This window comes from Pithys albifrons, chromosome 11, assembly GCF_047495875.1.
Source record: "Pithys albifrons albifrons isolate INPA30051 chromosome 11, PitAlb_v1, whole genome shotgun sequence".
Lineage (NCBI taxonomy): Eukaryota > Metazoa > Chordata > Aves > Passeriformes > Thamnophilidae > Pithys > Pithys albifrons.
This window is the reverse complement of record NC_092468.1, coordinates 14,800,067-14,826,802: the sequence shown is the minus strand read 5'-3', so window position 1 is coordinate 14,826,802 and position 26,736 is coordinate 14,800,067. Positions and strand designations below refer to the sequence as shown.

The following is a 26,736-nucleotide window of genomic DNA, read 5'->3' as shown; positions in this document are numbered from 1 at the left end:
GCCATTTCCATTCTCATCAGCTACTTCTTAAATACAAGACACAGCATCAAATTCTGCAGAGGAGCAGGCAGAAGAATATGATGAACCACTGGGAATACACCCAGACACACATGGACATGCTATAGAAAAGTGCTGGGATCCATCTGGAATCCTACTGCAGGGAGCAGCTACACCCTGGAATAATGTAGCCAGCATTCAGACACTAGCAACAGAGAGGCAAGATTCCACAGGTTGGGCAGATATTACAGCTGTTCTGAGATGTACCACTCCACAAAAATAGGGAAGGATTACGAAAAATTTAACAAGAATCTAAAAAGGTGGTTTTTACTCTGAGCTTCAATCATCATTTTCACCCTGCATGAAATCAGAAAGGACTTCAGGATTTAACTTGGGGAATTTAACAGCTTGCAGAGATGACAGACTTCTCAAATGTTTTAAATGAATCGTCGAATGAAAAAAGTCCTTCTATGTCCTTCAACTGAAGTTCCTCTTACATTTTACTTATACTGCTACAAAAACATCTACATCCATATATTTTAAGTTCCAAATCTCTATTTATTATTCAAAACAAGAAATACCACAAAATGAAAAAAACATGGGTTTAGTTATTGCTTTTTTTCTACATGCAAGTCATTTCCTTCACTTTGGAAGAAACCTTTAGATCTCCTTAAGGAAAAGCATCCTTCCCCTGGAGGAGCACAAAACATATATCAGACAAGGGGGGGGGGGGGGGGGGGAAGAGAGGGAAGGAATAAAATTAATGCCATTTTTTTTCCTTTTCTTCTGGGGTAAAAAACCTGTTTGAGACTGAGCTTTGTATTCTGAGCTGGGAACTCATCTACAGAAGCAACATCTGAAGGGACAGAGATGATGATACCCAGTGTCCCTACAGATATTGTGCCTGATGCTCCACCCTGTTTCCCCTTCTGTACAGCTGCCAAACTCCTCAGCTTTGCTGTTCAGGGGCCTTGGTATGATGGAAGGCCACCTCTACCCCAGCTCTCCAGGGTGAGCTCTGCCTGCGAAGATGGTCAGTGAAGCATCAGCGACAGCTTTCACAAACAAGCTGGACCCACCAGCCCAGGCTTTCCAGACTGTTACAAAACAGCTGAAGAAGGGACGTGCCTGGATGCTTTAATTCAGTCACAAAGGGGATGAAAGTACTTGGTTCAACTATTTGTTGGCAGAGAAGTCATGGAGAGAGAGCTGCTTGCCTAGACTTCTGCATTCAATTCTTGGATCTACCAGTCTCTGAGGAAGAATATACCTCTTGAACCTGCACCAACATGCCATGCCATACAGTTATTCCTTCTGATTCCTTTATCAAGTCACTATGGTCAGAGAAAAAAAATATTTTATAGATACGCAATTGCAGCTTGTATTAACTCACAAGAATAGGATTAAGCCCATGTGTGCAAATGTTCAATTTAGTCCACAGCAGTCAGTGTCCTTATTTGGCCTGTCTTAAACTGGTAAATCATCTTGGAGCCAAACACATGCAAGAGCTATAAAAGAACACAGAGCATGTATGAGACAGCTGTCTTTGCCCATTGAAAAGACAGACAAAACTAGTTCTCAGCTTACAACACAGTCCCTACTGCAACCAACAAATGAGATGTTTCTGCAGTCAGGTTTTCCCTAGGAGCTGATAGCTTTGATCATACAGGATATTCCTGCATGGAGTTGGTTTCCCACAGCTTGCAAAAACCTTTGACTACTTGTGCCCACCATGAGCGAGACTTAACTGTTACAGGGTACAAATTCTCTCTTCCCATAGGAGAGCAGGAGTATGTCACTTTCACTTCACACAGGCTGCAATGTGGAGCACAAGGTGCCAAGCAGTGCAAAGTAACTTCGCTCACCCACACCTTTACTGAATATTTTAGTTACAGCACTGAGTCACATATTAAAAACACTTAATGGATGTAAGCTCACACAGTTACTTTACACAAGCAAAGGGCAAAGTGAACATGAACCACCATCAGAGTTACATTTCTGTAATGGTGAAAGCTGCTAAAGCTCCACCATTGCTGCATGGTGAGGTCACTGGCAGTGGGAGCGCAAAGCAAGGCGCATTGGGACAAGCATCTGGAATTAGGTCTCTGTGTCAGGTAACTGCTCCATGCTCAGTCTCACCTTCTGTAAAAAGAGAAAAATCCTCTCCATTTAACAGAGCTTGCTGAGTACTACAGATAAAAATCACTCTGTAAATTTGAAGGTTTTTGACAGTTATTTCTCATAGTCATAAAACAAGGCCATGTTTAAAAAGGTAGAGAAATCCTCTAGCACAGTGCCATCTCCAAATGTGATTGTACCCTTTCCGAACATGGATGTTTCTCTCATTCCTTTCACTGACTTGCAAGCTACTGAGCCAGCATATCATTAAGTAGACATAATCACTGGGGTTGTGGGTCACTGCACAATGTATACACATTTCTTGAAACTATTTTCAATTAATTTGCATGTCATTTTCTGTGCAGAAACTCGATTCTGGAATGCATAAGTTATCTGGGCACAATACACTCCCTGAATAAACAATCCAAGTAGCAGCATTCCAGTGGCATGCTGCCTCCTGAGCAGCACACCCAAGACCAGGAATAGGATGTACCAGTGAAATAAATCTCTATTTAAAAGATGAATATTGGGAACTAAATCAGACACAGTCCATAGCTATGAAAGGACATTTGGGTTTTTTTTCACAGCAACTTAATTCCTCTACTTCTTTAATTTTATAAAATGAATACAGTACTGATGATTGACTGACAGCTCTATAAAGATTGAAAAGTGCTATTTTTACAGCACTGAGTAGCATTGATCCTTCTTCTAAATCAATAAAAAGTCTCCCTTAAATCATGCTGGTCTGTAAATTATCAAAAACCTTCTTCAGCATGAAAGTCCATGCAAGTTGAGGGAATTCTTCAAATTCATCAATTCTTCATAGGCATTTACTGAGTCCAAGGAAGAATTGGACCTGTGCAGCTGAGAGCACTGGGGTAGGACCAACAAAAAGCCCCTCCAACCACACCACACTAAACTTCAATGAGACAAAGCATTGTAAAACCTAGGTAACAGGTCTAGACCTTCCAGCCATTTAGGTCCTTAAGGGACCTCATTTAAAGGTAGATTAAGATCGAGAGGAAAGAGGAACACAAAATGATTGTATCAGTTTGACTCCCATTTCCCACTCTTCATCCTACAAACAGCAGCTCCTGAGAAAAAATACCAACACTTTCTGGGTAAGGGCCGTCTTTTGGTCTTGGTTCACAGGTTAATACATAGGATAGTCCAGCAAACTGCCACTCATAACTTGAATAGGAAAAAAAAGAAGGGTAACTGTTGCCCCTTTGAAGCACAAATACAACACTAGTGTATATGGAAGACATAGGAGATCTACACTGGTTGGTGATACATCTGAAGAGCTGAGTGAACAAGTAACTGGTTTTTAACCCTGATACTAATGGACACCTGAGAAAACTATATGTTTAGAGCTGGTTCTCAGACCAATCTCTGGGGTTTTTTACCTTTGGGGTGATATATAGAAGTTAAAAAAAAAAAATAAATCAAGAAGTAAATAATTCCACTGAAAAATCACGGAGGGCCTATTCCTGCCAGGTACTGAGTTCTCATGCCTACCAAGGACAGCTGAGAGCACAAACCACTGCTCAGAATTGAAACTGTAGGTGGTAGTGGGACTTCATCATGGAAAAGTCAGCAGTGTGTGCACTAGGGCTGAAGTTCTTCACAAGGAAACAAGACTGAGCACACACATGCAAAAAAAGATAAAGGAAAGAATGGGAGGGGGAAAGCATTATCCTAAAGTGCATTTCTATGTCCTTGCAAGTTCAATATCAGGTGTAACCGTTGTGCAGCTGCAATCTAGAAAGCTTTCTAAACTAGTGAAATTCCCTATGGAACTCTGCTCATGAAGTAGCACTTGATGGATTTAGTTATCAAATGGCCACAATTTTAATTGATCCTCAGTTTATCGATTTCCTTGTCACTATGCAGAAAATAAGAGACCATTTAAAAAACTTATCTACAAGGAGGTGGAAAAATACAATTCTGGGTGAAGCTCGCACAGATGAACCCACTGGGTCTCTCCTGCCAGAGGACCTGATGTGCTCACTGTTCGGACAGCGGTGGAGGGACGTTGGCGGCAGGTCGGTGACCACCCTTCCCGACAGACCGGAGGAGGAGATCCGCCAGGACCCAGGCCAAAGTTGAGCGCGGAGCAAGCCTTGTTCCCAGCCAGTAATCCGGCGGTGCCGGGAGCGCCCCGGGACAGCCATCCCGGCGGGTCCGGGGCTGCTCCCCTCCGCGGAGCGAGTTCCCATGGCCCTGGCCCGTCGTACTCACCCGGTCTCCTCCTCACCGGCCTTTTCCTGCCGCTGCAGAAGCGCACTTTGCTGAAGACCCCCAGGACATGCCTCTCGCATAGGGAGCGCCCGTCCTTGCTGGGGCTGGAGCGGCGTTTGGAGGCGGACACCCGGTCGCTGTTGGACTCCCTCGCCTGCCGCTTCTGCCGAATCAACGAGCTGGCGATAGCCGCTGCCATCGCCGCTCATGGGCCCCCCGCGCCGCTCCGGGGGGCGCCGCCCGGGTGCGCTGGGGCTGCGCCGCCGCCGCGACCCGCGAGGACGCGGACGCCCCGCTTAACGCGCTGCAGCCGCGAGTCCCGGCGCCAGGGAGGGTTCAGCCGGCCAGGAGGAGCAGGGCGTCCGGGCAAACAACCATGGCTGGCCGCCGGACCCCGCCGCCCATGTGTCTGTCCCTGGGAAGCGCAAATCCCGGCGCGGGCGGCCGTCGGCGAGACCCCCCGGCCGGGCTGGAAGCGCCGCGTAGATCCAGGAGTAGCCGCCCCGCTGACGAAGGTCCGCCGCCGACAGCTGTGTCCAAAGGATAGGGGGGCGCGGAGGCTTCGCGGGTCCCTGCGGCGCGGTGCCGCTCCGCTCCGCCCGGGCGCAGGCGGCGGCGCTTCCTCCCGCCGGCCGCGCTCCGGCGAGGGGCCGTGGGATGAGTCAGAGCCCCCACGGCCCGCGGGCAGCCCCGGCCCCAGCGCGGTGGCTCCGAGGCGCTGCGCGGCTGGGCGCGCACATGGACGCGGCTCCGCGGCGGGGCTCAGGGAGAGCCGCGCTGCATTTCTGTTCGCACTCCTCCTCTTCCTCCTCTGCCCCCCTCCCCACTCCACTCTCACAGAGGGCGGGAGGGGAAGGAAAAAGCAGCCACGGGAAAAAGCAGCAGGTCAGCAAACAAATTAAAAAGAGTGAAGACAAAAAATTGAATTAAAAAAAAAAAAGAAGCACCCGCCCGCGAGTGCGGGCTCACATCGCCGCAGCTCCGCGCCCCGGGCTCACAGCGCCATGGCTGGCGCAGCTTCCCCTGCCCTGCTCGCCGCCTCTGCCCCGGCACCGTCTCTCCCCGACGGCAGCAACCCACATCGTCCGGCCGACCCGGCGGCCGCCGAGCGCTTGGCACTGGGGCGGCCCCGGGCCCGGCTACCGCGGCGGGAGGAGCGATGCGAGGCGGGGAGGAGGTGGAGGAGGAAAAGGGCGGGGGGGTGCGGCTGCCACTGCTGCTGCTCCGTGCGGGGCTCAGAATGCTCCGCGGTGCCGCCCGACGGCGGCGGGGCGAGGAGAAGCCGAGCCGCGCCCGCTGCCCGCCTGCATCCTCCGGTCCGGCCCGGCCTGGGAGGGGGGAGGAGAGAAGAGGGAGGGGCCGGGGAAGCCCCCCCGGACGCCCACGCCGCGCGCGGCTGCCGCCAAGGCGGCGGGGAGCTCCGCAGCCCCGCGGCGGCCGGGCGGGGCGGGTTGGGTCGATGCCGGGCGGCAGGCGGGCTCCAGGAGAATTGCAGCTGCTCCCGCTCGCCCTCCTCTACGCAATCCTACGTGATCGAGGTTTGGATGAGAAACATCGCGCAGGCAGAGCGAGGCAATTGCAGCTCCGCCGCGGCTCTGCCTCTCCGCCCGGGCAGCCCCGCCGCCCTCACCGGGCTTCCCCGGGGCCGCAGGCTCCCTGGCCCTTCCGCCGGAGCTGCCTGCGACTCCTGCAGCCACCCTGGCCATCTCTCTCGCCACAGATGTCGGTGCCCGAGCACCCAGCCTCGGCAGCCTCGGGTCTCCATGGCTTTCTCTGCTTCTCCAGGCAAGCAGAGACAGGGCGATAGCGTCGGCAACCCGAGGATGCGCTGCCGGGGGCTGGTGCCTCGGCCGGGAAGCGTGCAGATGGCTACAGCGGCGGTGCGGACCGCCGGGCTGCCTCCGTCTACAGTGCTCCCAAGACAGACCACTAGTGCATCAGCAGGTGCTGGGCCGGCTCCCAGCACCTGCTGATTTAGGGTGCGGATACATCTCTGGTTCTCCACAGAAGTAACTGCTTTTACTGCCACAAGGATGGTGCTCTCCAGATTTCAGATTCAGGTAACAGCTAGCAATGATAGCTGTTACGTTAGTTAGGTGACGAGCAAGATACCTGGGGAAGTGTACAGGAGTCAGGGTGGAGGGAAAGGGGATTTCGGTTGCAAAGAAAGGACCTGCCCTAGCTACACTTTGGCAAGTAGCAGTGGCAGGACGAGACTAATCCAGTCCTGAATGTGTAGTTCCCAGGTGAAGAGGGCACTTTAAACCAGTTGGTGACACCCCCTAGGAATTACCCACTTCAGCAAATTAATATTTGTAACTACTTCCCCACAAGAACTTCCAACTGAAACAACCACCCACTATGTCCGGAAAGATTAAATAAACTCTGGTATTACTTCCTGGTTTTCACTTTTAGTCCCTATGCATACCAGAACAAGGTGGAATCGGGTTCTCAAGGGAAGGACAGGAAAATATTCAAAACCATTTGGGAGATAAAATGTATGGCTGTTGATATCTTTGTAACTGCTGCCAACTTTTTTTGAGCAGATTTCACTATTCTAATCAATAAAGATTTTTCTTCCCTTTCCTGTAACTAAAATGCTTCATATTTTAATTTTCTCTATCAGATTATTTCACTTGACATCAAAGAATTATTGCAGTACAAGGTACAGGCATGGCCTGAAGAAAGTTGTTTGCAATTAGAGAATCACTGTCTGAACTGCCAGTGATTTATCCAAAGCTTCATCTTCAAAGGATGTGAGTAAATCTGATATCTTCCCAAGAAGAGGTTTTCCATCTATATATAAAAATATTTTGTTTGCCTGTAGTCTTCAAATCTCTGGTGTGAAAATGCTGGTTTATCTGCCCCATGTTAGATAACTTCCAGTTATTTTGACATGCAGCTAATTTGTTTTGTTGTTTAGAAGCAAACTAGGAGCAGCAGCTCTGCACTTAAAGATGATCCTAATCAGTGATAAAGTCAGTCACAGTATTTTTTTTTCCTGGTGATTTGTGGATCTGCAAAGAGAGTTGCTGCAACTCTAAGAAAGAAGAAATGCTTCTCACAGGTCTCTCTGCTTCTGCAATGATGGAATTAAATTAAACCAGAGCTTGTGAAACAATGTAATATTGCATTGCCAACACGCAGGTCTGTCTTTATGTATAGATGGCCAAAAAATCCATAGCATTTGGTTCTGAACACGGGCATAGTGCCATGAGCTCCTGGTGATAGTACTGACATGGGCATCTGCTCTGCACGACTCTGGATCATGCCCCAACTTCACAATATTTTCAGAAGAGCCTAGGCTTTTATAAGAAAAGCCCCCTTGTCTCAGTCTCTGCCAGTGGAAGATCTCTCCTTCAACTTTCATTTGGGTAAACAGGGTTCAAAACATCTTCCATTTTCATTTGTATCAGCTACTCCTCTTTAAGGGTGGTGTAGCCAATGCAATAATATTACATACCAACCAGCCCCCGTTGAATCCACAGGTTGCATTCCTTATTATCACCAATGAAAGCAGAATTGTTTGACCAAACTGGGCTAATACAGCATTTTTACTTAAGGGATATAATTTTAAAAACATGTTTATATATAAATATATAGGATAATGTAGTCTCTATATTGTAGAGTTATGGCAATTTTTCTCCATGCCTCTTCTTCCCTGGGCTAGAAAGCCGCACAGTGCACCCAATGAAATGGGAATGCAGTAATAGCATTGGTTCATAAAATGAACAAGACAGACAATGTTTAGATTACACTGGAGAGACATGCTAAAGCTCCTCCTGCAAACTGTGGAGAAAGTCCCCATAACTGGCACACAGGAGCAGGCAGGGTTATGGACTTCCCATGGCTATTGGAGGATCAGACTCACTATGCTTATTAAATATCCCCACTCCACCCCAAGCATACAGGAGCCTCTGCATTAGGCACTCCCTATGGAAAGTGACTAATACAAACTTTTCAATACACTGTCATTTCTGAGGTTTTGTTCTCTTGATAAATAAAATCTTCTTTACTCAGTGTGGAGGTTTAAAATGAAGACCTAGCTGAATTTCAGGGCTTTGGTGACTTAAGCAGAGAAGAGATCTAGAATTGCATTCCCTTACTTTCCTAAACAGAATGATCTATCTAGGTCAAAACGGAGGTTATTGGCATCTTTCCTTAGTGAAGTGCAATAATTCCCGCAGGGTTGCTAACAGAATATCCTGTTTATTTTTCATAGAGTCTTCAAACGCCATGGGCTGTGTTCTGTAGAGTCAGTCATTACGCATATCTGTGCTTTACTAATTCTGTACACACAGAGCTAACTACAGATACAAACATATGCAGGTTTTTTGCTGTTTTATCTGCAGAGCTACTGCAAATGCATACATGAAAATTAAGGAAGAGATTTACATTTAATACCAGTTTAAAATGTATATGTATGTTGCTGTAGTTGAATACGAAAAAAAAGACGCCCATCTCTCGCCAATAATTATGAATGGCCTAATTCACCATTTTACAGCAGCATAGCAACAAATCTCTTCCAAAAGGAAGGCACTGTTGAGTTTCAAAGTCTGCATGCAGACACCTCTTAAGAATTGTACCCAATTTCCACACTGTGTAAATTACATCTAAAATGTGCACTGTCAGGGCTGCTTATTAAGCAGAATTAAGCCCATATCCATGTTTTATTAACTTTATTCTTTACAAGGTAGCCCCTTGTTGCATGTCTAGCATAATTAAAATTCATGCAGCTTTGGCATTCCCCAGCCTCTCAGCGTGGGTGGACTTAGTGAAAAAAAAAAACATGCCTGGGTAACCTGATAAAGAAAAGAACTTACTGTATTTTGCTCAGTTTCTGTGCAGCATAATTCTATTTACAATGCATGGGTTTATATCTATGTTTGGATGCCTAATGAGAATTCACATGGCCACTTAAAAATATGCTATTCAGGGAGAGAGATCTGGCCCTAAAACAGCAGCAGAGTACAAAAACTGTCCGGCCTTCTGGGCTGTTCTCTCACAGCTGAGCATGGAGCTGACTTGGCCTTTTAATAAACACAGAAGAGCCTGCATCATCTGATTGCTATATTAAAATAATTTACTTAATGGGCCCTTTACTCCCTTTTTTGCCTTCAAACATTCAGGTAAAACAAAATTTGCAACTCATCACAAGGAATATTCATTATTTTACCTGGTATCTTTAAAACCAGCTCTAGACTGGGCAGAATTGGGCCTGTTTGTGTTAAAGCAAGTGGTAGGTACACAGTTGGCAGCTTGCTGAATGAAATCACTATTGTGAAAACCAGGCTACAAGCAGAGGAAAACAAAAAAAACAACTGCAGCCCAGAAAAAGAAATAATCCTACTAGGTTTTCATATATTCATATATAATTTTTCCTTTTTAAGAGAAGATTTTTCTATTTAACAGGAGTTTTTATTTCCTGTTGGTGACTTTTTGCCTATATGAAGTGGAGGCAGGGGAACAAAAGAAAGCTTTACCTAACTGAAAGGAACTATGGCTGTCTAGGAATGAAAGTGCTATGATGCATTTCTCTTCAAGAAGCCTCCTTTATGGCCAGACTTTTGTCTCCAAGGTTCTGGAAGCACCCGCTGGTATCATCTCCTCAAAGCAAAGCCTGAAAAGGAGCAGTAGCAGGGACCATCTGAAACTGTTCCCACACACGAAGAGACCCCTCGCTTCAGACAGGTCTCACATGCCAGAGCCAGACCTGAGGCTTGTTAAAGATGGCCTCATCTCAAAGCTCGTTTTATCACCTCACCCTAACAGTCTTGTTCATTGGCCACTCTATCATTGCCTTCACCAATGGGATCAGGGTGTGAAAAACTGCTGTTGTTGCAGTGATGCACTTCAGTTATGGCTTTGTAAGTAGCAGGAGTCCAAGAGAAGGGGTCTGCAGACCCCTGACCAGTGACAGCTCCCACATGGCACTTAAGTATTTAGGGCAGTGGAGTGAGGAGGCCTCACTGATCTCCCATCAAGGAGCAATGAAAGGATCAGCATCTTACTTGCAGATCACTTTGTCCAAGGCAGAGCCAACAGCCCATCCTTCCTGAGCAAGGGGCACAGAGCCAAACAGCTGCTCCAGGCTTAGAAAAACCCACCAAAGTTTTTCTGGAAAGAAAACTCAAATATCTTCTTGCCTGTACTGTAAGTGCTGAATTTAAAAGACAGGACAGATAGTTGCCGCCCTTCCTTTCTTCCTCCATCCACCTTCTCTTCCTCACTGGGCTTCTCCCAACACCCAGGAAATCCTTCCGTCCACATCCTTTTGGATTTTTTACTCATGGCCACTCATTTAATCACCCTAAGCCAAACGGACTGCAAGAACCTGGAAGGGGGAGGACAGCACGGACCTGAGATTTTGTTCCAGATCTTGTATCTCATTCATAGTGTGTAAGAAAGAGGGAAAGACCACATTCCTTGTGCTTTTAATGCTTGAGCTGCAGCTCAAACTGAAATAGGTGAAATAGTCACCACAGAACAACCCCAGTTGTGAGCCTGAGACTGATTACACACACATGCCCTTCCCTGTCTGAAGCAGAGACTTAGTCCTCAAAGCTCTGGATAGTGACACTTTCATGACAAGACAACTCCTACAACCTCTTCTCCCTTGGAGAGGTCAGCCATCCCCACCATTCTCTTTGAATCCTATTTGATGAAAACCTGTAGCCCATTCTGGTCTACAGTTTCAACAATGCAAGAGGTGCCCAGTTCCCATGGACACTGAACCCTGGTTCTGTCTGGATTTACATGTCACTTGCATGAAGGTGATATGAGCTGAGTGAAGAGTGTGACCCCATAGTGCAGCTTCAGGCCAAGAGCCCCCACACCCCTGGGCTCAGGTGGCCCAAGGGGCTGTCCATGCTTTTCCTCATCCCTGAGAGGAATGAAACCTTCTCCTGTTGTAATCATGCAGCCAGACACCAATTTCAACCAAAACCATTTTCAAGCATGTTGGGAAAAACCTTTCAGTTTAAAGTTTCCATCAAGCTGACTTTGCTGAAAGTCAAAGAGATTCTTTCTGATTAGATCTTGGCTGAGGCAAACCAGGCCAATTAAGTGATTCAGAATGATAAAAAGGAGGGAGGGAGAGTGAAACCCCTATCACGCTTGTCCAGCAGGGCTGTGGGATCATCTGCTCCACAGCAGGTCAAGGCTTGAAGATTGGAGACATCCACATCCTCAGTGCACCTGTGTGGCACTGGCATAGGTCAAGAGAGGTGGAAGGGATAGAGGCTGTCAAGGAAAAATACCAGACTCTCTCCAGACCCATAAATCTGTCTATCTGCACATAATGGATTCTGACACACCTAAAGAGGCCTTGGAAAGTTCCTTGACCCCAAACTTTTCTTGTCTCTTCATTCAGCCTCCAAACCTGTAAGAAGCCCAGGATCTGCAGCTTGAACTAGGTCATGTCTCAAATCCTGTTGGGTCAGCAATGCTTCACAGGGCAGTCCATTGCTCTGTCACTCAGCAAAAGGCACTCCCAGTCTGGAGACCTTGCAGGAAAAGCAGTAACTGACAAAATCTGGTACTCCCACTGCCATCAAATTATTCTGAACAGGAGTGCTGGGACATTAATCCCGCCCTCAGGATGCCTCTGAAGTTACATGCATCCAGATTGCATCTTATTTAACCATTCTCCCACATGCTGCAAGGGCACACTCAACACTAAATGTAAATGTGGGATTACAGCTGTCCTACAGCCAGGACAAGGTTTGAAGACTCCCTCATCCCCCACTGACCCAAAGTGCTGGGTAAAAAAAGGATATGGATGAATACATCACTTCCCCCATAAACCCCTGGCTTCAAAACACACCTTTTGCTATTTGCATTGTAATTTATTTCCCTCCCCAGCAATAAATCAACTTCTCTACCTCACTAAAATGAAATTCCAACTCCTCTCTCCCCAGACTCTCACAGCTGTTGCAATCCAGACACCATATCAACAGACACAATAAAGATATTAGTGGTCTGGAAGAAAATCTAAGTTTGCCAAGGATACAAAGACTAATGCAGTGGTAATTAATGATCACAGCAAGTCTGGCAAAGAGACTAAACTGAACTGACATGGAAACTGAGTTCATAGAAACAAGTTTCCTTTTAACACAGCCAGATCAAGCCTTTGGGGATAAATTGTGCAGTCTGTATTATTTCAAGACTGGGCTTTTTTTTTTTTTTTCCCATAAAGCAATGACTCTGGGAATTGGGAACCATGAGAGAGATAAGCTGAGCAGGAGCTTTCTGCACAGAACTGCAGCTAGAAGAGCCCAAACCCACGGGTTCATGCATGGAGCAACAGGGAACAGAAAGAGAAATGCTCTGACACATTTGTACCCAACTCAGCAAACACCAGAATCACAGAAGTTACAAAGTCTGGTTGCCACACTTCAGAAGTGATAAAACAGAGACATCTAAGACTACGAAAAATATGGGTAGTGAGAAACTTGAGCAGTTCAGTCTCTTGGTTGCAGTAATATGCACATCTCCATAGATTCACATGGGGCCACTGTGAAAATGCTATTGGTACTCAGCTGTATTTAGCCTGTATTTACACTGAGTTTGCTGTTGCTGAGAATCTGGCCACAGAAGATAAATGGTTGAGATCCTCAGTATCCAAGAGAATGACAGAGAAGACTTGTCCCTGACTGATAAATCTCTCACCTATCAGTAAGAACATTTTCAAAAGGAGAGGCTCTTTTCAATCCAACAAAGTCAGAGTGAGATCGGGAAGCTATAAGTCAAGGCAGGGCTCATGTTTATTGTTAATAGCAAAGATAATTCATCAAGAGAATGACATGGCAAGAGTTGAGATGTATTTGCTATGATTTCACCCTAGGAGCCAGCCTCTTTCAAAAACAGATGAGCTGATATCACAGTGCACAGGGTACAAAGGACCCTGGAGAGGTCACCCCTGTACTTTGCTGGCAGTACCTCCATCATCACTGACAAGGCTGGTCTGATCTCTGATTAGGGACCTGCAGCAGTGGAAATCCCACAGCTCCTTTGGGAACGTGACTCTGTACCACCCTCAACTAAGAAAGGCTCCTTCTAACATTTAGCCCAAATTCCACTTAGCTAGAAGTTTCTTGCCCTATTGGTACACCTGCCACAGAGGACTTAGTGGGCTTGCTCAGTGCAGTTCTGACTTGAGTGATGCAGGAGACCAGACTGTGCAATCACAACTAGTCCCTTCTGCCCAGCTTTTGAGACTCACCTAGTATCAGTTGGAATTAGAGCTACTATGAACAGAAATCCACTTTGCAGAAAATCTTGCATTCAAAGTTATATTTCTTCCCCAAAAGGAGTGAGAATGAGATCTTTTGGAGTCCACTATGAAATGCCAGAAGAGATGAAAGAATGCTGATGTGGTAGAACTGGTGTTCTCAGCACTTTCAAGACCAGGTCTCTACTTTTGCACTGGACAGAGCAAAGGTATTGAAAACCCTGTGCAATGTGTTCTTCTGAAATTACTATTTCCTTTTGATAAAGTGGCATTTTTCAGGGGAAAAAAAAGCACCACTACTGAGTGTTTGGCTGCTCCCTCTGTAGGCACCCATCACAGTCTCCCAGCCTGTACCACTCACATGGGTGTCTCTGACACGAGTCGCAGTTTTGGCCTTTTCAACTCTCAGACTGCTGAACTCCAGAAGTACCTAAAGTAGGAGATGCAATAGCTGTTCTAACCACTTTGTAGGGATCTTCTAGGGCTTTGGAAGAACAGCTCTGGGACATAGGCAACTGTTTCCTTGCATCCTTTATTCATGACCCCTCTACAGCTTTATTTTGGACAAGGAATTCCTTATAGTGTGATTTCATTCCTCCTCTCTGGCTGTGCTGGCCTGCCCTCCCCCTTCACAGGCATGTTGCTTTTTTCTCTTCAGCAATGGAGTTAGCATCTCTTTTGTCTTATTCCATCACATAACAGAAAAAACCCCATTCTGTCAGAGGGCTGTTGGAGCCTGCTACAAACAGGTCATTGACTGAACCTGGTATCTGGAGACTACCCCAGTAAAACAATAGAAATAAGCAGAAAAAGCAATGCCTTCTATGAGGCATGGAGAAACAGTCAACAGGTCCTGCTCATCCATGAAGTCATGCCCTAAAAACCTCCCTGTTGAATGCAACTGGATCCTTCAGGGTAAGAGGACAGGATCCCCTAAGTCTCCCTTTCTACTCCCACAAATACAGCTACAAAGTTGGGAATGCTCCCTTCTCACTGCCCCATGGGCAGTGTCAGCTGCACCTCCTGTGACACCGAGCATGATGGCCATGGCTTTTCCTTGCCACCTGCCCCATAGCTTTTACAAAATCCCATGGGCACTCCTGCCCCAGCACAGGGGAAAGGGGTAGCCTCTGGTAACAAGACGAGCTGGCAAGGCAGTCAGCAGCACTCCAACAAAAGGTGCTGTAGCATTGCCAAGTGCTGTCAGATGTAGGGAAACTCACAATAAGAGCTTTCATCTTTCATTATGATTGAATGCTCCTGCTCTAGCCTGTTGGAAATACCATCTCCTGAGATGCTATGGGCTCACCAAGGTTCATGCAAGGTAGTATAAACCAGAGGGCAAGTTATTAGCATTTTCTTTTGGCAGAAGCTTATACATAAGACTAGCTGTGCTTGGCAATCGGAAAGTGTATGAGCGTGGGGGTGAGCAGCCTGAATTAAAAGTCACTTAAGTGGGTACTTGAGTAATTATTGGGAGGCTTCTGAAGTGACATTTTTGTCAGTAATTAAGGAGAACATGGCTTTGTGCGGGGTACAGGTGGCAATATGGTAACAGACATCATCAGCACTCAATGGAGAGATGACCAGCTATCCATGAGCTGCAGAGGTGTGTTGGGATTTTCTGCCTAAAGAGCATCCTTCAGAGTTGAAAGAGGGCCAGAGCAGCAAAGGGTCTCAAATCCTGATACTCTCACATTTGCAGATCCTCTGCATCAGGGATAAGGTTGCAGGAAATTATTTTCATGAAAGCTGTCTAGCTCCTGAGGTAGTTGTTCCTCAACAGCAGTGGGTCCCATTGATGTTTCTGTCTTCAGCATCGCCAGAGGCCCTGAATTCCTGGGAGAACTTCCCACACAAAGGAAGTGAAGCAAAACATGCTGGGCAGTTCCAGACTGGAGGAAGGTTGGCTGATGCCTCCTGTCAGGAGAATGGGCAGGTTAGTTGTGCTCTGGCTGCAAGGGCTGTCTCCCTCTCTGCTCCCTGACTTGTTTTCGTAAGCCTGATACATGCTTTGTCTGTCATTTGCTTGGATTTGGGAATCTTTCCGTTTGTTAAGTAATGCCAATAACACATGCAAATGTATTATTTCTTCAGTGCATTATAGCAGATACTTCTAGAAACTAGTGCCTCTAATATGCACTCCACCTCAAATGCCTGTAAAATGTGGGGTGCAAGAAGATGCCCTCACATGAAAAGACTGATTTGACAGTGAAATGACTCAGAAATAGGGCTACTTTTAAGTCTGCAGTGACAAAGTCAGGCACTTAGGAAATTAAGTGAAAAGACCTGTAGCTGTCAGGGTAGTGTCTGTCTCCTCATTAGAGATGCGGGTAAAGAAGCTTGAAGACAGTAGCAGTAAAAGAAGCATATGCAACACAAACATGTCCTTGTGAAGGAGCATAATTCATAGACACTTCATTACCTTCAACAACTTTTAGGTCCTTGCTTATTCATCAGCAAATCTTAGCTGTCATAAGACAAAGAAATGTAGGCTGGGATTATCAAAATGGACATAAATGAAGCAGATCTCCAGGCATCACTGATGCTCCAGTGATGTCCCCACAAGCTCCAGCCTCAGCCTCTGACACTACCAATGTTCTATGTGGAGATCCCTGTGCAGCATGTACCAGCTCTCACCCCACTTAAACATGCCAGACTGACTCCTGCGAAGTTCCCCTAGAAAAAATCGCTTGATGTAAGGAGGCAGACACCAAGCATTTGTTCTAGAAAAGGCTACATGCTACTTCCAGCCTTATTATTTGCACATGGATAGCTCAAGCAATTATTGCAATCCTCTCACTTTTCTTTCTTGACTCGTGTCACAATGTAGAGTCTGAAAAGTCTTTTTTCTGTTTTTATTTATTGAATCATTTCATATGGACTGTCAGCTTGAATTTGACCCAGTTTTGCAATTTTGTGGGGAAAATAAAAATACCAAAAAAAAGGCATTCATAAACCCTCAAACAGAAAATACCCCCACAATATGGTACAGCTTAAATGAAGGCTTTTCTTTTTAAAACAAAGGATGCTCCCTTGTGTTGTTTGAAACCCTGGCACTAGAACAATTAAGAAAGTGAAACTGGCTACAAACTAAAGCACAATGGACATGTTTCATAGATCTTCATTGCCCAGGCAGAAAGAAACGTAAACAGGGCATAAATTACAGTAGTCAGAGGACAGATAAGCTGAAGGACAATGCTGGCACAAGAGCAAATTGGTAGGAACTGGCCAAGAATAAATTTAGACTAGAAATTAGAAATGGTTTCTAGTGATCAGAGGAGTAAGACGCTTCCAATAGGACCAGCAAGCCCAGCACTGCTCCCATCCTGCTCCCTCTGTTCCAAAGAGGCTTTTTGCGCACCATTGTGAAAAGATGATGTGACACAGCCCACAGTAACATAAGCCAAGAGACCCTTTCTCTCTTCTGTTGCACCAATACTTTGTCTTTCAAAAAAATCTCTTTCTAATGCTCTAAGAACAGGGGGACATTTGATGTGCACTCAGAAAGACTTTTTATTTAACCTCTGCTAATTGAACCACCTTAAAATATATCTATACTAATAGCATTACACATTTAATTGATGAATTGAAGTAAGCAACAGCAATTATTGACTGTTTTTATTTAGCGGTGTCATTAAATAAAGTGAAAGAAAATAAGATCCCATAAAATACAAATGGTCTTATCTGAGTGTTGTTAGGGATGCAATGACAGGAGTGCATTCAGTCAAGTGTTTATGTTGTTACCATCATTCAGACATCAGCTCCAAAGCTTATCTAATTTGAAAGCCACTCCTGCGGATCTTTGCTATTGATTGGTGCAGCCTACAGAGACACCACTTTCCACAAATTCATTTCAGAATAGGGAAGCTGTCAGCTCCTGCATGTGGGGTCCCCTGGCCAGTTGGTAACCACATCTGTCTGCATATGCCTTTTCTGCTTACTGGATAATTTGAACTTAACCAGTATCATCTGGGAAAAGAGCATTCTGTTGGCAGAATGAGTTAGGGACCACCATACCCTCAGCTTTTGACCTGAGATCTCCCCTGACCAGGATTGCTGGTCTCTCAACTTAACTACTAGTCAGCCTAAGTAAAATGTATGTTTATGCCTGTAGTTTCTGCACTGAACTCTTATATTACCAGTTAGTGTTGTTTAAAAATGAATTGCTGCTGCATAATGTACATCAGAACAACAAATACACATTAGCTACATATCACAAATCAGATAATTACCAACCAAGATATTCTTACTCGTGTTCAACCTCTTATACGATGTAATAGGACACTATCGAAATAGAGCTCACATTACAATGAGAGTTTTGGCTTCTAGCACTTTGGCTTCTATTATAATAAATTCCAATTTTCTGATTTTTATCTGCTCCTCCCTCCTTCCTTCCCCCCATTCCTACTGGCATAGGAATTATGCCAACTCTAAAACTAGACTGACTGCTTCTAAAGCAATCTTTCTGTCTGATTCACAAGCACAGCACTGAAGCATTTGAGACACAGACACTGCAGATCACCCTCAATGCCAAGAGCAAAGCACCAGCTTGATCAACTTCACTTTGACTTCCACATCTGCTACCAGAGCACAGAGTGACCATCCATAAAATCAGGGCAATAATACTGCTTTCATAAGCTTTCACCATAAGAAGGCTTACAAAGATACTTCCTTGGGGGGTCAGATGGATTTCATGGTGGGATTTTTCACGCAATGCAGACAAGGACTGCTGATGGAGGAGAACCCACTTTGCCCATGCTCATGCAAATGGATCTGCCAGGAAGGGCCACCCTCTCTGAAAGGGCTGACACTCTTGTGCTGACACCTTTGACCGTGTCCCCTCGGCATCCAGATCAAATCCTCTGCAACACAAGCTGAGACCTTGTCATACCTTACCTGCAAGGCTGTAAGGAGAGGGCTTGGCACCAATGCTGCAGAGGAACCTTGACCCCCCAGACACAGTTTCCCCACTTACCAGCTCTTCTAGACTGTTTACAGCTTGCAGGATTCCTATATTCCCACTGCAATAAATGGCAAGGTTGCCACTTTGCTTCACTAGGACTTAATTTTTCAGACCCACAGTCCTTCTACCGCCAGAACCACGGAACATGAGCTCAGCAGCCCAGAAGCAGGGGAGAAGATGGAGGTGCCATTAGGTGAGCAGTGGGACCCACTAATTCCACCCAAACCCCTGTGGGCCTCAGGGCTGCACCAGAATAATAATTCTGACTAGTAAGAGACACTGCTCACAGGCATCAGAGAATCCCTGTCCTTCCAGTGTGCTGAATGGGGGTTACTCCTGCAGCCTCCATCCAGTTCCTGGGAAACAACAAGGTTTCACAGAGATGCTTCCGACTCAGAAAGATCCTTCACCATCCTGCATAAATGACTGAAAAAATCCAACTAAAGCCACATGGCAAGAACAACTGCATCTCACAGGGTCGCAGCATTACAGCTCTCAGCATAGACGACTTCAGAAAATTTTTAGCATTTTTTATGCACATGAAGAGAGTGAAAAATAAAGAAAATACAGTGTTGCACTGACTCATCTTTTCCTAAAATGAGTTTTTTAAAAAATTAAAAACAATACTGGGTTCACTATTTTATTTTACTTGAAATTAATTTTGTTTCTTTTCTACATAATTTAACCTTAAAATGTTAATTTTGAGGAAATCCCAACATGTTTTAAATTTTCCCTTGTCTTTGAGTCAGTGGTAGGAAATTACAAAATATTTTGCAATTTGTCTCTCATGGAAAAATTTGAAATGTAATTAGATAAATACTTGGAACAAAGTGAAGCTCCCCAGACTATTAATTTTTATTGTGGCTTTGTTTGGGTTTTTCTAAAATTGCAAAAATATGTCCTTTTGCCTCTTAGTCCAGCATTGTTTTTGTTTGGGGGCATCCTGGTCACTGCTGCATCTAAGCCAAAGCTTTCCCAGCTGTGCATTAGAACAAGCCTATTTATTTTTCTTTTTCCATATGGAATAGTTTGGACCAGGTATTTACAACTGAGACGGTAAGAGGCTCAATTAATCCCTCATGTAATGAAGGTGGACAATCTCTGGGCATAAAGAATCCACAGACCAACGTAACAGAGGGGGACGGCAGCCAGTTATGGGAGCTGAAAAGGGAGAGCTGTGCAAGGGGGGCAGGCCACACCAGAACCGCTGCTGGAACCGAGCAAAAATATAAGAATCACCAATGAAATCAGGAAAAAAACCAAGTCTGAGTTTCTTTTCATCAAGTTACAGCGCTGCACCCCTGGGGCTGACCGTCTACCTCGTTACCTTCACAGCACCAGAGCCACAGCCAGCCTGTCCGTACATCCCCAGCACACACCTGCTCAGTGCCCTACACAGCAACGTGCGCTCTTTGAGCTGTGAGTTCTCAACCAAACCCACGGGGATTTCAAAAAACCACGTTAAAAATCGCTACCTATGTCTATCAGCCAAAATGGGCGCGTCTCCCACGATTTCCCACGAAGGGGACAGCGTTGCCGATTTTTATCCTAAACCACGCCCCTTCTGAAGCGTTCCTCTCGCTTCCTTTCTTTAGTCCCGTCATTTCTACCGTCCGAAAAAGGCACCCATTGCCAAAGAGGAAACACCGAGTCCATGGAGGAGCCGCAGCGCCGCCCAGCGGTGCCTGAGCCTCGGCCGCCGCTCCCACCGGGGAGCGTTCCGGCCCCGCAATCGCCCGCGCTCTCCATCTGTACCTCGTCTCCAAGGTAAAGGGAGGGGGGGGAAGGAAAAAGGCATTAAAAAAAGAATAAAAAGAGGAGAAATAAAAAAGATAGAAAAAGGGAAAGATGGAAAGAAAAAATAAATACAAAGAAATAAAAGAAGGGAAAAGGGAAGGAAAAATGGAAGGAAAAAGAAGAGAAATGAAAAATAAGAAGAAAGAAGGAAAAAGAATAATTAGAAAGAAGAGGAAAGAAGAAGAAAAAAGAAGAAAGAAAAAGAGGAAGAAAGAAGAAGAAAGAAGGAAAAAGAAGAAAAAGGAAGAAAGGAAAAGGAAGAAGGGAAAAGGAAGAAATATGGGAGGAAAGTGAAAGGGGAGGAGGAAGAAGGGGAGAGAAATAAGGGGAATGGGGAAAACGGGGAAAAGGGAAAAGAAAGAGGAGGGAAAGGAAGGAAAAAGAAAGAAAGATTAAAAAAATCCAAAAGCGTAGACTAGTCTAAACGTAGAGAAAAAAAATTTGATAACGATCTGAAAGATCTGTATTAATAAACCGGGATATCTGCACACAGCAGCAACTCCTAAAGCCACAGTGGGAGCTTGACAGCGTTCACCTTGCACAGGTGCTTGACCTGAGCACCCCTCCACTGTCTGCAGAGCAAGGAGCTGCCACAGATTTTACCAGAGGCTGAGACTTGCTGGAGGCTCAGCAGGAGGGGAATGTGACTGCTGGCAGCCAGGAGATGCTCCCCTGAACAGCAGCGTTCAGAGGAAGGAGGGAGCTGAAGGGCGGACCCGCCGGCAGATCTGCAGCCCTGGTGCGCTAAGTGCGGCAAATCAGCACCTCCACCACAATCCATGTCGGGTTCCAGCCCTGAGAGGTGAGCCCTCCTCTGTTGAATAAGGTATGGCCAAACTTCGCGAACGAAGATTTGGGAAGGGCTGTCTCCACGTGGGTATGCCCTTCCAGCCTGCGCAGTGGATTTTAGGTGAGGCTCAGCGTGCGCAGAACTGGCCCCACCGTTCAAGTCCTGAGGTTCATCTGCCACGGCCGAGCGAGCTTGGACGGTGCCAGTGAAGTCCTCAGGACTAGAAACTACAGCACCCGGCATTTCCCAGGAGGTCTCCCATCCAAGTACTAATCCGGGGCTGACCCTGCTTTGCTTCCGAGATCCGACGGGCTCGGATGTCAGGGAGGCATTTAACTGCCCCTCTGTTGAATAAAAACTTGAAATACGCAGTTTCGGCTCAAACTTGGAAGATACGCACGGAAATCAGTGAAGGAGAGAGGCATGCTCAGCCAAATGATGGAGCACAGGGGTTTGGCCGCGCGGGACATTTCTAGTGGCCCATCGCCCCGCAGGCGTGGTGTCCCCGCGGTCCACGCGGCAGCACTGCCACCTGGTGCTCAGGGACACGCTCAGACCCGCGCGGGTGACAGCAGCGCGTCCTGCCATCCATCTGCGGCCCTCAGCAGACCGTGCCCACACCCATCCTAGCCCCTTTCCTAAGGGAAGAATTTCTCCAGTAGTGCCACGACTCTTGCTCCCATTGAGCTGTGACAGCTCCATCGTTCTTTGTAGGATTTTCCCCTCCCTGCCACAAACGGTTCTTGAGCCTTTGCACTCGTGACAGCTCTGCAACAGAAGCACAAGTGCCCTGTACTGCAGGCAATGGGTCAGTGAAATGATCTGTCTCATCATCTCCACATTAGAAAAAAAAAAAGACACCTGCATGCGGTTTGACCAGACTATTTGTTGAATTTGCAACATTTTACTGTGCTAGGTTAAAAAAAATGAACTTGGAAGAACTGAAAGGAAGGAAAATTCATTCCTCTGCCTATTCTTTTATTCAAGGTGCTTTATTCTAAGTATTTGTAACAAGTCAGAAACCAAGTGTGTTTTTTTCTGTTGAAGTTTTGGACAAAACATGACAAATCTTAGTGCTTCTCTCCAAACCTCTTGGCACTACACAAACCCCCAGGTCATTTGTTTGCCCAGCGATAAGTTAAACTTCCTTTCCCTTTCGCATCATGCTGCCCTTGTGCTCTGTACCCAGCAAATCTGAGTGCAAATTCTAAGCTAGAATTGCTTGCTGCTAAACATAAAGATCTTTAACTGACACTGGAAATGTCTACTTGCTTCCACAGATCTTGCTCGACTTACAGATTTCAGTAGATCTGTAGGTACACAATTTAGAAATCCAAGTACACACTTAAGGTCACCTTCGCTCCCCACTGAAAATGCAACCAGCAACAGGGCAGAACAAATCACCTGTGCAACAGCGCAGAGCACCGCCTGACAATGTCCCTGCCAGACCAGCCAGGGGACAGCACCGCAAATGAGACAGGGATTTTCGAATAAGCGATAGGCAGCCAAGTCGGAAGCCGACCAAAGCCTCAGAGTGGGCATCATGAAACACCTTGGCCTTGGTCTAGAGAGAACCCATCTGAGACCAGATGGGTTCACAGCTTCTTTCCATCCCATAGGGAGTAACAACAGTTTCTTACACACTCCTTCCATCCTGCCTGATCCTGGTTGCTGCAAGCCAGGACTCCCTCAGAAGCAGGAAGCAGCTCTCTAAATCAGAACATGCATTTGTTTCACACACAAAATTTACAAGAGAGGTAGCTTTTGCCCCTTTACCACTTTTTAGCATGGTCATCCTATACAAAGACAAGAACTGAAAAGCTTAGGTTCTGCACTTTAGCTGCCTGAATATACATCCAGAAAAGTCTGGTGAGTGTCTCTGGGTATACTGCCAGGTGATAAGGGGCACCACTCACACAGAGGTACTACTGCGGCAGCTCTGGATATTACAACCTGCAGGGTAATGTAGGTGCACAGATTACAAAGAAAAACATTAGCTAACTAGCTTGGCCTTAGCTGTGTTGCTTGTTCATTTGTCTGCAAGTTGTGAAAGTCCCCACTCAATCTGTTATTCATAGCTATTTGTTTATGTTGCCTTGAGCAGTTCTTGCTCTGCCAGTCATGCAAGCCCAACATTTGTAATTTGTCCTATAAAATAGGAAATAAATGTAGGAAAGAGGCTGCATACAGCTTTCCACTGCAGCATTAATGTCAAGCACTGTATTCCATTTTAACGGAATAAAATGGGTTTGTGCTGTAGTGGCTAGTTGCTCACCTGGGAAAAGGAAATTTTCATGGTTGTCTTGGTCCCACATCTTGACTCTGCAGCAAGAACTGGGAATAGATCACAGGGGCAAATCTGGGTCTTTTGGTTTGGTTTTCTTTGTTGATTTAGTTTTTGGGGGGGTCTTGGTGGAGTTTTTGTTTGGTTTGTTTGTTGGTTGGTTTTTGTTTTGTTCTTTTTTTCCCCTCCTGAAACAGATTCAGTATTTGTTCTTCAGATGATCTTTAAAATTTGCAGAAAACAAACAGAAAAAAGCCATAAATGCAGCTATTCCTGTCTGAATACCCACTTTTCTTACTCAGAGAAATGTGTTGGGTATTGCTTTAGCTCACCACAGAACAAGTACCAAAGAGCCTGAGTTTAAATGAACTAGTGTAAAATGCAGTGCCTTTAGCGCTACCTGCACTCTGACTGGCAAACATATTACAAAGTGAGAATTTAGCAGTCACTCACATCTTTGCCCTATTTAAATAAATCTTTGAGGTTACCTTGCCCAACAAAATACAGTGATAGAGCCCATTATTTCTAATGCATCACCACTTTCTCTCCTGGGTCCTATTTTCCCTTTCCAGCATAGTCTGTTTATACAATCAGGAGTTTCCTACCCCGGGAAACGGCCTTTGCAGTGTCATTGATCACACCAAAGAATAAGTACATGCAGGATGTTGCAAATTCTCGGCAGGCCAACATTAAGCTCTCCTCTTTGCAATCATTTCAATAGATTTTGTTTTTAGCCAGATGTCAGAACAGTCAGAACAGCCTTCTGTATACCTGCAGCACAACTGTGGGCACAGCACAGGTATAAAATTAACCTGAGTCGGAAAAAAATTACTCAAAACCAACATAGCTAGTGCTCCCCCTTGTTAGCTTTATCCTAGGGGAAGTAATAAGGGTTTCCATGGGATAGTTTCATTTTAGAAGATTCTTCCCATTTTCTTTGTACTAAGTATTACAAAGCATTCCCAGCCAATGCCTGTTACACCAATGTGAACAACAGTTAAGTGCAGGCACTTTTGCTTGAGCAGGACCCTGGCTCAGGCACATGATGCTCCACCAAAAGCAGAAGAGGTGCAAATGCTGCTCCTACTTATGCTAAATTCTGGGGAGTCACCCCAGACTTACAGAGGGGCTGCCAGAAGCAAGTCGAGCCCCCCTGACATTTCTCATGCTGTTGTTGGCACAGGCAGCCACAGTGCCACAAGCTCCTGCATAACAGGCCCAGCACACAGACTATAGATCAGCATGGCCTCACAGGCTGGTATCACCCTCAGCAGCTGGACTGCAGGGAGTACAAAAACAGCTTACCTAAAATTCATTCAGGTATGCAATATAGATATCTTCGTCACATTCTTTAATATAAGCTGGCTCTGGGCTTCCCACTCCTGCTGTCACCTTACAGTACCTGAGCTGATGGTTTCTGCCTCATAGCAGGAAAAAATGTGTCCCGCAGAGCAATAAGCCCCTGGTTCCTCTGTGTGTCTGCACAGCTGGAAGAACATGGGTCCGGGACAGCTTTGCTTTTTTCAACACAGTGCAGCAGCCCAAGTAGGCTCTGGTGGTCCCTGGAGGTTCACGCTCTGCTGTCATTGCCTCTGCAAGCTCGTGGCAGGCTGGCATGGTGCTTCAGCTCCCCCCCTCCCCCAGTGCCTGCCTCCCCCTTGCGGACTGAGGTACTGGCCTGGCAGGAGCTGTCTGGCAGGTTCTTGAGGGACTCTGACCCAGCACAGGTGCCAGCACAGAGCAAGCCCCTGTCTCACTGCCATGCTTGTTTACCTGTGGTCCCACAGGCACCTTCTTCCAGCCAGTGAAAATTCAGAATGACTCTTAATGAATAATTAATTGTCCTCATCCTGAATCATCTTTAATGAATGAACAGGCTAGAAACCTGCTGGGCACAAGAATATGGCTCTGTGATTGGAGCACAGATGTGCATTTCTCATTTCTGCAGGTGTTCTCTGCAGAGCTGGTAGAGATTCTGGAATTGCGGAAATCCCTGTGTATTTTCTTCTCTTGAAACCCAGAAATCTGAAAATGCTGCAGGAGAGGTGTTCATTTTCACTGAAGAGGTCACATGCATCACAAACTGGGCACAAAAATGCATTTCCCTGTGGAAAAGGCATTTCTGCAGTGGGTGCAGAGACAACAACAGTGAAGAGAAAGAAAACAGGCCAAGCTTAGCAGATAAGCTAAATTCTGTTTCAACATGGGTATTTGGAGCTTCCTGAGCCAAGTATGCATTTTCAGGCTGTCCCTCACAGGGAGGGGGAGTTCTCAGCCACCCACCAGCTGCCATCACTGCATTGGTTCTGCAAAAGAGGGTTAATCTGTCCCTGCCACCAACGCTGCAGAGTGCATGGCCCATTTATCCCTGCCTGGCTTGCTGCAGTGCTGCCAGCTCTGCTGAGGATTTGGCTGTTGAATGAGAATCCAAGGCTTAGGGAAGGGCTGACATCGGGTTCCAAACCTGCACAGCATTCTAGCATGGACAAGTGTTCCAAAGAGAACATATCTTTGCATCTCTAGAAGCCAAGATACTTGTTTGAGCAGTAAAACGTGCCCTTAGGAACTCACCTTTCTCTCCTAGTACTGACCTTTATAGGTGATGACAGCAGCACAGCCTCAGCGGTTGTGGGGGCAGAGGGCAAACCCAGTCCAGCTCCCACCCACATGCAGCTCCCTGCAGCCATGTGGCTAAGCAGTCACTGGAGGCAGCAAGGGGATGCTCTGACTCCTCATTAAGCCATGATAAGGAAGGAAAGGCTTTGGGCACAATTACCTTAATGAAGCTGGCAGCTCTTCTTGCTAACAACACCTGACGCCTGGGGTTTGAGGCGCAGCTGTACAAACACAACCACCAGTGCTTCCAGCCCCCTGTAAAAGCATAAGTGCCCAGCAAAGCAAATACTTGTCTGAACGAAGCCTGGATGCCCACACTGCAGAGCAGGTGGTGAGTTTGCCTCTTAATTAAGCATATGTTCATGGAAAGCATCTATGCACTGAGAAGCCTCAGCCTTTCCCTGCTTCTGCAGAAAGCAGTTGCCCCTGCCAGCAGCTGCCTCCCGGCTGGGTAATGATGTGGGTGTCATTGGCCTTAATGCCCACAGAAGACCTGCATGGTGCTGGCAGACACAGTGCAGACGGCAGTCAGAAGGTACCTGATATGTTTTGTTTTTTATTTCCAGCATTCAGAAAGCACCAGTGACCCACAGAGGATGAAAAACTGGAAAATACAGATGAACAAGGGCAGTGAATGCTTTGGAGAGCAGAGAGAAAAGGAGCCCCTGTTCTGCCTGGCATGCATCTTTTGGACA

General features: G+C 46.3%; 1 protein-coding gene across 3 annotated transcripts in view; it reads right to left on the bottom strand.

Moving 5' to 3' along the window:
• FGF12 (fibroblast growth factor 12) overlaps positions 1-26,736 on the bottom strand; it is a 224,131-nt gene that overhangs the window by 94,202 nt on the left and 103,193 nt on the right. The window contains exon 1 of one of the 3 annotated variants that reach the window (XM_071566434.1): positions 4,357-5,706. The exons of the other annotated variants lie outside the window; for them this stretch is intronic. Within the exon in view, the coding sequence (XP_071422535.1) occupies positions 4,357-4,555 (199 nt within the window). The 5' untranslated portion in view covers positions 4,556-5,706. Of the gene's footprint in view, positions 1-4,356; positions 5,707-26,736 lie in introns of those variants that run through there. 3 annotated transcript variants of the gene reach the window in all.